The sequence below is a fragment of the Rana temporaria genome, chromosome 8, assembly GCF_905171775.1.
Source record: "Rana temporaria chromosome 8, aRanTem1.1, whole genome shotgun sequence".
Lineage (NCBI taxonomy): Eukaryota > Metazoa > Chordata > Amphibia > Anura > Ranidae > Rana > Rana temporaria.
The window spans coordinates 8,557,599-8,567,798 of NC_053496.1; the positions used below are offsets into that span (position 1 = coordinate 8,557,599).

At 49.9% G+C, this 10,200-nt stretch overlaps 1 protein-coding gene across 2 annotated transcripts in view; it reads left to right on the top strand.

Annotated features, from left to right (window-relative positions):
• The first annotated feature begins 4,176 nt into the window (after positions 1-4,176).
• Positions 4,177-10,200, top strand: part of GOLGA7B (golgin A7 family member B) — a 69,348-nt gene continuing 63,324 nt past the window's right edge. For both annotated transcript variants that reach the window (XM_040361272.1, XM_040361271.1), the window contains exon 1: positions 4,177-4,422. Coding sequence is in view for 1 of the 2 variants with exons in the window: in XM_040361271.1 (XP_040217205.1) it covers positions 4,414-4,422 (9 nt within the window). In the remaining variant the exon portion in view is untranslated. The remainder of the gene's footprint in view (positions 4,423-10,200) is intronic.

Below are 10,200 nucleotides of genomic sequence, written 5' to 3' on the forward strand. Positions count from 1 at the left end.
TCAGATTGCTGGGGGGATATCTGGGGTGCAGAGGAGTCAGAGTGCTGGGGGGGATATCTGGGGTGTAGTGGGGTCAGAGTGCTGAGGGGATATCTGGGGTGTAGAGGGGTCAGAGTGCTGGGGGATATCTGGGATGTAGAGGGGTCAGAGTGCTGGGGGGATATCTGGGGTGTAGAGGAGTCAGAGTGCTGGGGGGATATCTGGGGTGTAGAGGAGTCAGAGTGCTGGGGGGATATCTGGGGTTTAGTGGGGTCAGAGTGCTGGGGGGATATCTGGGGTGTAGAGGAGTCAGAGTGCTGAGGGGATATCTGGGGTGTAGTGGGGTCAGAGTGCTGGGGGGGATATCTGGGGTGTAGAGGGGTCAGAGTGCTGGGGGGATATCTGGGGTGTAGAGGAGTCAGAGTGCTGGGGGGGATATCTGGGGTGTAGTGGGGTCAGAGTGCTGGGGGGATATCTGGGGTGTAGAGGGGACAGAATGCTGGGGGGATATCTGGGGTGTAGAGGGGTCAGAGTGCTGGGGGGATATCTGGGGTGTAGAGGGGTCAGAGTGCTGGGGGGATATCTGGGGTGTAGAGGGGTCAGAGTGCTGGGGGGATATCTAGGGTGTAGAGGGGTCAGAATGCTGGGGAGATATCTGGGGTGTAGAGGGTCAGAGTGCTGGGGGGATATCTGGGGTGTAGAGGGGTCAGAGTGCTGGGGGGATATCTGGGGTGTAGAGGGGTCAGAGTGCTGGGGGGATATCTGGTGTGTAGAGGGGTCAGAGTGCTGGGGGGATATCTGGGGTGTAGAGGGGTCAGAGTGCGGGGGGGATATCTGGGGTGTAGGGGTCAGAGTGCTGGGGGGATATCTAGGGTGTAGAGGGGTCAGAGTGCTGGGGGGATATCTGGGGTGTAGAGGGGTCAGAGTGCTGGGGGGATATCTGGGGTGTAGAGGGGTTTAGAATGCTGGGGGGATATTTGGGGTGTAGAGGGGTCAGAGTGCTGGGGGGATATCTGGGGTGTAGAGGGGTCAGAGTGCTGGGGGGATATCTGGGGTGTAAAGGGGTCAGATTCCTGGGGGGATATCTGGGGTGTAGAGTGGTCAGAGTGCTGGGGGGATATCTAGGGTGTAGAGGGGTCAGAGTGCTGGGGGGGATATCTGGGGTGTAGAGGGGTCAGAGTGCTGGGGGGGATATCTGGGGTGTAGAGGGGTCAGAGTGCTGGGGGGGATATCTGGGGTGTAGAGGGGTCAGAGTACTGGGGGGATATCTGGGGTATAGAGGGGTCAGAGTGCTGGGGGGATATCTGGGGTGTAGAGGGGTCAGAGTGCTGGGGGGATATCTGGGGTGTAGAAGGGTCAGAGTGCTGGGGGATATCTGGGGTGTAGAGAGGTCAGAGTGCTGGGGGGATATCTGGGGTGTAGAGGGGTCAGAGTGCTGGGGGATATCTGGGGTGTAGAGGGGTCAGAGTGCTGGGGGATATCTGGGGTGTAGAGGAGTCAGAGTGCTGGGGGATATCTGGGGTGTAGAGGAGTCAGAGTGCTGGGGGATATCTGGGGTGTAGAGGGGTCAGAGTGCTGGGGGGATATCTGGGGTGTAGAGGGGTCAGAGTGCTGGGGGGATATCTGAGATGTAGAGAGGTCAGGGTGCTGGGGAGATATCTGGGGTGTAGAGAGGTCAGAGTGTTGGGGGGATATCTGGGGTGTAGAGGGGTCAGAGTGCTGGGGGGATATCTGAGATGTAGAGAGGTCAGGGTGCTGGGGAGATATCTGGGGTGTAGAGAGGTCAGAGTGCTGGGGGGATATCTGAGATGTAGAGAGGTCAGGGTGCTGGGGAGATATCTGGGGTGTAGAGAGGTCAGGGTGCTGGGGGATATCTGGGGCGTAGAGGGGTCAGAGTGTTGGGGGGATATCTGGGGCGTAGAGGGGTCAGAGTGCTGGGGGGATATCTGGTGTGTAAAGGGGTCAGAATGCTGGGGGGATATCTGGGGTGTAGAGGGGTCAGAGTGCTGGGGGGATATCTGGGGTGTAGAGGGGTCAGAGTGCTGGGGGGTATCTGGGATGTATAAGGGGTCAGAGTGCTGGGGGGGATATCTAGGGTGTAGAGGGGTCAGAGTGCTGGGGGGATATCTGGGGTGTAGAGGGGTTAGAGTGCTGGAGGGATATCTGGGGTGTAGAGGGGTCATAGTGCTGGGGGGGATATCTGCGGTGTAGAGGGATCAGAGTGCTGGGGGGATATCTGGGGTGTAGAAGGGTCAGAGTGCTGGGGGGATATATGGGGTGTAGAGGGATCAGAGTGCTGGGGGGATATCTGGGGTGTAGAGGGATCAGAGTGCTGGGGGGATATCTGGGGTGTAGAGGGATCAGAGTGCTGGGGGGATATTTGGGGTGTAGAGGGGTCAGAGTGCTGGGGGGATATCTGGGGTGTAGAGGGGTCAGAGTGCTGGGGGGATATCTGGGGTGTAGAGGGATCAGAGTGCTGGGGGGATATCTGGGATGTAGAGGGTTTAGAGTGCTGGGGGGGGGGGGGGGGGAGGCATCAATCTAGCAGATATATTATATGCACAGGACAGCTTTGTTACTTTATGTATGTAGTATTTCCCCCTCTGTTTCTTTGCTGTATAGAATGATTGTTCATGTAGTTAATGCGGAGCTCCACCCAAAAGGCTTGTCTGCCTCCTACCTACTTGATGTCTGTTTACCTGCACTGTCATCATTGTAGGGGCCCCAGAGCATTACTTTGCCCAGGGGCCCATGAAGCTATCAAGACGGCCCTGGAGCTGGGGGGGGGGGGGGGGGGGGGGGGGGGGGGGGGGGGTTGTGCAGAAGTAAGAGATCTGGGAGGAGGTGGGATGTGGACAGTGGGAGAAGAGATGAGCTGTGGATGATGGGGTTCATAAGGGAGATGTGGATAATGGGAGAAGAGGTGAGCTGTGAATGATGGGGTTCATTGGTGAGCAGTGGATGATGGGGTTCTAAGATGAGCTGTGGATGGTGGGAGAAGAAGTGAGCTGTGGATGGTGGGGTTCATAGGTGATCTGTAGATGATGGGATTCTTAAGTGAGCTGTGGATAATGGGGTTCATAGGTAAGCTGTGGAACAGTGGGATTTTGGTTGTAACATACACATTATGATTCACCTAGATGTTTGGGCTGCCATCTCTGCCCTTGGCATATTGCCCCTGTGGCTCTTGGGGTGGGATTCATTGATGAGCTGTTGATGATGGGTTTAAAAGGCATGCTATGGATAATGGGGTTCATAGGTGAGCTGCGGACAGTGATAGAAGAGGTGAGCTGTGGATGGTGGGGTTCATTGTTGAGATGTAGATGCTGAGGTTTATTGGTGATCTGTGGATGGTGGGGTTCATAGGTGAGCTGTGGGTAATGGGGTTCAGAGGTAAGCTGTGGATGGTGGTAGAAGAAGTGGACTGTGAATGATGGGGTTCATAAGTGAACTTTGGAAAGTGGGAGAGGAGGTGAGCTGTGGATGATGGGGCTTATTGGTGAGTCCTCTGATGGGGGAGGGGGGTCTATATTTATTATATAATCTCTATGTATGTATTGTATGCTCTCTGTATATTGTATGATCTCTATATACGGTAGTAGGATTGATGGAGGGTATATTATATGGTGGGGGGTGAGGTGTATGTATTATATAGATATATGGTGGGGTCATGTATGGTCTATATATATACACATATATGGCGGGTGAGGTGTATGTATGCATATGTATATATATATACACTGGGGGGTGATGTATGGGATATATATATATATATATATATATATATATATATATACGATGGGGTGTATGGTATATATAGGGGGGGGTGAGGTGTATGGTATATATATGTATATGGTGGGGTAATGTATGGTATATATATATATACACGGGAGGGGGAGGTGTATGGTATATATATATATATATATATATCCCATACATCACCCCCATATATATAATCGGTGTGGGGGGGGGGTATGTATGGTATATATATATATATATATATATATACGGGAGGGGGAGGGTGAGGTGTATGGTATATATATATACGGGAGGGGGGAGGGGGAGGTGTATGGTATATATATATACGGGAGGGGGAGGGCGAGGTGTATGGTATATATATATACGGGAGGGGGAGGGCGAGGTGTATGTATGATGCGGAGATGTGTGGGTAGCCGTAGTGGGCGGAGCCTGTGTCTCGGTCTCGCCCTCCAGGCCCCTCCCACACACACTCTCTCCGGTCTCGGTGTACACGGAGCGGATCTCTCAGGACTCCGGACAGCGGCTGTTCAGCACCCCGGACAGGGACGGATCGGAGGTCACATGGGCGGCCGGCTGTGAGGGGGCGGAGCTCCGGGCAGACTCTCATCATCTGATACAAAGTATCCTCACCGGGAACATCGCATCCGGTCCACCGACAGACCCCTCCCACAGGACATGGCCGAGGTGAGACCTACCGACACCCACCCGCCATTGTCTGTATAGGCAGTGGTCCTCCATGCAGACATTCATCCCCCCTATACACCCCCCATGCTGACAATGATCCTCTATACACCCCCCATGCAGACAATGATCCCCTATACACCCCCATACAGACATTGTCTACATATGGGATCACTGTCTGTATAGGGGATGGATGTCTGCATGGAGGGTTACTGTGTACATGGGGATGAATGGTCAGTGGTCCTCCATTCAGACATTCATCCCCTATACATCCCCCATGTAGACAGAAACCCTCCATGCAGACATGTATCCCCTATACAGACATTGTCTATATAGGAGATCACTGTCTGTATAGGGGATGGATGTCTGCATGGGGGGGGGGGGGGGGTCACTGTGTACATGGGGGATGAAAGTCTACTTGGGGGATCTGCATAGAGGATTGCTATCTACATAGGACATTACTATCTCTATGGGGTATTGCTGTCTATGTGGGGTATCAGTGTCAGCATGGAGTATGTGAGGGTTGGTGGTACATTCTGTAGACCTATCAGGTGGGATGAGGATCTCAGTGATGTGACTAATAATGGGGGATCCCGGCACTCAATGAAATCGCCTCATTCATTGGGGACGTGTTGTGTACTTTGTCTTCATTCCGTTTCAGGCTTCATTCTTCAGTCATTCTCCAGCCATTCTCCGGGCATTGTCTGGTCATTCTCTGTTCATTCCTCGGTCATTCTCTGTTCATTCCTCGGTCATTCTCTGTTCATTCCTCGGTCATTCTCTGTTCATTCCTCGGTCATTCTCTGTTCATTCCTCGGTCATTCTCCAGTCGTTCCTGGGCCAGTCTCTGGTCATTGTCTGGTTGCTCTCCAGTTGTTCCGTGGCTGTTCTCCGGTGGTTGTCTGTTCATTCTCCGGTTGTTACTTGGCCAGTTTCTAGTCTTTGCCCGGTCGCTCTTCGGTTGTTGTCCGGTTGCTCTGTCATTCTCCGGTTGTTGTCTGGTCATTCTCCGGTTGTTGTCTGGTCATTCTCCGGTTGTTCCTTTGTCATTCCTCAGTTGTCTGGTCACTCTACGGTCATTCCTAGGTTGTTGTCCAGTCATTTTTCCTGGTTGTTCCTCAGTCATTCTCAAGTCATTCCTTGGCCATTCTCCAGTCCTCCGGTCGTTCTAGGTTATTCTCTGATCATTCTCCATTGTTTTCTGGTCATTCTCTGTTCATTCCTCAGTCATTCTCCAGTCTTTCCTGGACCAGTCTCTGGTCATTGTCTGGTTGCTCTCCAGTTGTTCCGCGGCTGTTCTCCGGTGGTTGTCTGTTCATTCTCCAGTTCCTTGGCCAGTCTAGAGTCGTTGCCTGGTTGCTCTCCAGTTGTTCCTCACCCGTTCTCCGCTTGTTGTCCGCTCAATTTTCCGGTCATTCTTCGATTGTTGTCCAGTCATTCTCTGGTTGTTCCTCTGTTATTCCTCGGTTGTTGTCCGGTCATTCCTCTGTCATTCTTCGATTGTTGTCCAGTCATTCTCCGGTTGTTCCTCTGTCATTCCTCGGTTGTTTGGTCATTCTACGGTCCTTCCTATGTCATTCATCCGTTGCTGTTTGGTCATTGTCCAGTTGTTCCTCTGTTATTCCTCGGTTGTTGTCCGGTCATTCTACAGTCGTTCCTCTGTCATTCCTAGGTTGTTGTCCGGTTATTCTACGGTCATTCCTAGGTTGTTGTCCGGTTATTCTACGGTCATTCCTAGGTTGTTGTCCGGTCATTCTCTGGTTGCTCCTCTGTCATTCCTAGGTTGTTGTCCGGTCATTCTACAGTTGTTCCTCTGTCATTCCTCGGTTGTTGTCCGGTTATTCTACAGTCGTTCCTCTGTCATTCCTAGGTTGTTGTCCGGTCATTCCTAGGTTGTTGTCAGGTCATTCTACGGTCATTTCTAGGTTGTTGTCCGGTCATTCTCTGGTTGCTCCTCTGTCATTCCTAGGTTGTTGTCCGGTCATTCTACGGTCATTCCTAGGTTGTTGTCCGGTCATTCTCTGGTTGCTCCTCTGTCATTCCTAGGTTGTTGTCCGGTCATTCTACGGTCATTCCTAGGTTGTTGTCCGGTCATTCTCTGGTTGCTCCTCTGTTATTCCTCGGTTGTTGTCCGGTCATTTTATGGTCATTCCTAGGTTGTTGTCTGGTCATTCTACAGTCGTTCCTCTGTCATTCCTCGGTTGTTGTCTGGTCATTCCTAGGTTGTTGTCCGGTCGTTCCTCGGTCGCTCGGTAGGAGTTCTCTGGTTGCTCCTCTGTCGTTCCTCGGTTGTTGTCCGGTCATTCCTAGGTTGTGGTCTGGTCATTCTACGGTCATTCCTAGGTTGTTGTCCGGTCATTCTCTGGTTGCTCCTCTGTCATTCTTATGTTGTTGTCCGGTCATTCCTCGGTTGTTGTCCGGTCATTCTCTGGTTGTTCCTCTGTCATTCCTCGGTTGTTGTCCGGTCATTCTCCGGTTGTTGTCCGGTCATTCCTCAGTTGTCTGGTCATTCCTCAGTTGTCTGGTCATTCCTCAGTTGTCTGGTCACTCTACGGTCATTCCTAGGTTGTTGTCCAGTCATTTTTCCTGGTTGTTCCTCAGTCATTCTCAAGTCATTCCTTGGCCATTCTCCAGTCCTCCGGTCGTTCTAGGTTATTCTCTGATCATTCTCCATTGTTTTCTGGTCATTCTCTGTTCATTCCTCAGTCATTCTCCAGTCTTTCCTGGACCAGTCTCTGGTCATTGTCTGGTTGCTCTCCAGTTGTTCCGCGGCTGTTCTCCGGTGGTTGTCTGTTCATTCTCCAGTTCCTTGGCCAGTCTAGAGTCGTTGCCCGGTCGCTCTCCGGTTGCTCTCCAGTTGTTCCTCACCCGTTCTCCGGTTGCTGTCCGCTCATTTTCCGGTCATTCCTCTGTAATTCTTCGATTGTTGTCCAGTCATTCTCTGGTTGTTCCTCTGTTATTCCTCGGTTGTTGTCCGGTCATTCCTCTGTCATTCTTCGATTGTTGTCCAGTCATTCTCCGGTTGTTCCTCTGTCATTCCTCGGTTGTTTGGTCATTCTACGGTCCTTCCTATGTCATTCATCCGTTGCTGTTTGGTCATTGTCCAGTTGTTCCTCTGTTATTCCTCGGTTGTTGTCCGGTCATTCTACAGTCGTTCCTCTGTCATTCCTAGGTTGTTGTCCGGTTATTCTACGGTCATTCCTAGGTTGTTGTCCGGTTATTCTACGGTCATTCCTAGGTTGTTGTCCGGTCATTCTCTGGTTGCTCCTCTGTCATTCCTAGGTTGTTGTCCGGTCATTCTACAGTTGTTCCTCTGTCATTCCTCGGTTGTTGTCCGGTTATTCTACAGTCGTTCCTCTGTCATTCCTAGGTTGTTGTCCGGTCATTCCTAGGTTGTTGTCAGGTCATTCTACGGTCATTTCTAGGTTGTTGTCCGGTCATTCTCTGGTTGCTCCTCTGTCATTCCTAGGTTGTTGTCCGGTCATTCTACGGTCATTCCTAGGTTGTTGTCCGGTCATTCTCTGGTTGCTCCTCTGTTATTCCTCGGTTGTTGTCCGGTCATTTTATGGTCATTCCTAGGTTGTTGTCTGGTCATTCTACAGTCGTTCCTCTGTCATTCCTCGGTTGTTGTCCGGTCGTTCCTCGGTCGCTCGGTAGGAGTTCTCTGGTTGCTCCTCTGTCGTTCCTCGGTTGTTGTCCGGTCATTCCTAGGTTGTGGTCTGGTCATTCTACGGTCATTCCTAGGTTGTTGTCCGGTCATTCTCTGGTTGCTCCTCTGTCATTCTTATGTTGTTGTCCGGTCATTCCTCGGTTGTTGTCCGGTCATTCTCTGGTTGTTCCTCTGTCATTCCTCGGTTGTTGTCCGGTCATTCTCTGGTTGTTGTCCGGTCATTCCTCGGTTGTTGTCCGGTCATTGTCCGGTCGTTGCTCGGTAGGAGTTCTCTGGTCATTGTCCGGTCGTTCCTCGGTTGTTGTCCGGTCATTGTCCGGTCGTTCCTCGGTCGCTCGGTAGGAGTTCTCTGGTCATTGTCCGGTCGTTCCTCTGTTGTCGTCCGGTCATTGTCTGGTCGTTCCTCGGTCGCTCGGTAGGAGTTCTCTGGTCATTGTCCGGTCGTTCCTCGGTTGTTGTCCGGTCATTGTCCGGTCGCTCGGTAGGAGTTCTCTGGTCATTGTCCGGTCGTTCCTCGGTTGTTGTCCGGTCGTTCCTCGGTCGCTCGGTAGGAGTTCTCTGGTCATTGTCCGGTTGTTCCTCTGTTGTCGTCCGGTCATTGTCCGGTCGTTCCTCGGTCGCTCGGTAGGAGTTCTTTGGTCATACTCCAGTCCTTCTCCATTCATACTCCAGTCCTTCTCTGGTCATTCTCCAGTCCTTCTCCGTTCATACTCCAGTCATTCTCCAAACATTCAGTCATTCTCTGCTTGTTCTTCGGGGAGTTTTGTGCACATTTCAGGTTGAGCAACTTTTTAAAATGTATTGTTATCCAATGAGAAGCTTGTTACTAGGCAGAAAACGAAGTGAAGAAAGATCTGCAGGTTTTTCCAGTTCACCCATTGAAATCTGGGAAACGCACAGCTGGGCCCCAGGAGCCGCTCCGGGACTTTTTTGGGCGACGCGCTTCAGATGTGTAAAATACACCCTTGCAGAAATAACAACGCATGTAACGCACACATAACAACAACATGCCGCTCTGTGTGGGCTCCTATACTTGCCTGTCTGGCAGAGGATGAGTAAGGCTGACACTTCTCTGAAAAGTAATTTATAAGATCGCTTTTCAGAGGTGATGTGACGCCTCCTAACGGCCTGTTTTAATCCAATTTTTGGCAAACAAACGCACTGCAGCCATATGAATTGCATGCGTTTTGTGGGGCGTTTGCAGCAATTCCCATGAGCTGGAATGGGTCATGTTCATGCTTGCTGCCTGCTGATCATGCTATGGTGGGTGGTTTCTGCTGCAGGTGAAAGAGACGGAGATGGGGGGACACCCCTGTGCTGACGTTACAGCTTGGGGGGCACTGAAAAATGTCTGAACGAGGCCTAAATCCTCCACTTGTAGAGCTCTGGACGTCCTTCTATATGGCACTTCTGTGTTTACCAGATAGCGCCTCCTGTGGTGGTGGGAGGAACCGCAATGAGTGGCGGGTGGCGGGGCAGAAATGTTGGGTGGCAGCAATGCCCAAAGATCCCCAGAGGAGGTAAAAATTCACTTGTGGCCCCCGGAATTGTAATCGGTATGTCACCCTATAATGGTACAGGGACAGAATCCTTTGTATTTGTTATTTTACAGTTTAGTGCTCAGTATTTATGTCAACGGAAAAATATTTTGTTGTTGTTTGTAAACAGTAAAATATTTATTATTATTATTCCTAATAATAATAATGTAGTAATTGTGTTTGGAAACAGTAAAATATTTTATTATTGTTTTGTAAGAGTAAAATATTTGGATTATTATTTTATTTAATATTGTTTGGGAAACGGTAAAATCATTTATTTTTGTAAGCAGTAAAATATTTGGATTATTATTTTTATTATTATTTATTATTATTATTATTATTATTATTATTATTATTATTATTATTATATTTGTTTGGGAAACAGTAAAATATTTTATTATTGTTTTGTAAGAGTAAAATATTTGGAATTTTTATTATTATATTAATATTGTTTGGGAAACGGTAAAATATTTTATTGTTTGTAAGCAGTAAAATATTTGGATTATTATTTTTATTATTATTATTATATTTGTTTGGCAAACAGTAAAATATTTTATTATTGTTTGTAAGCAG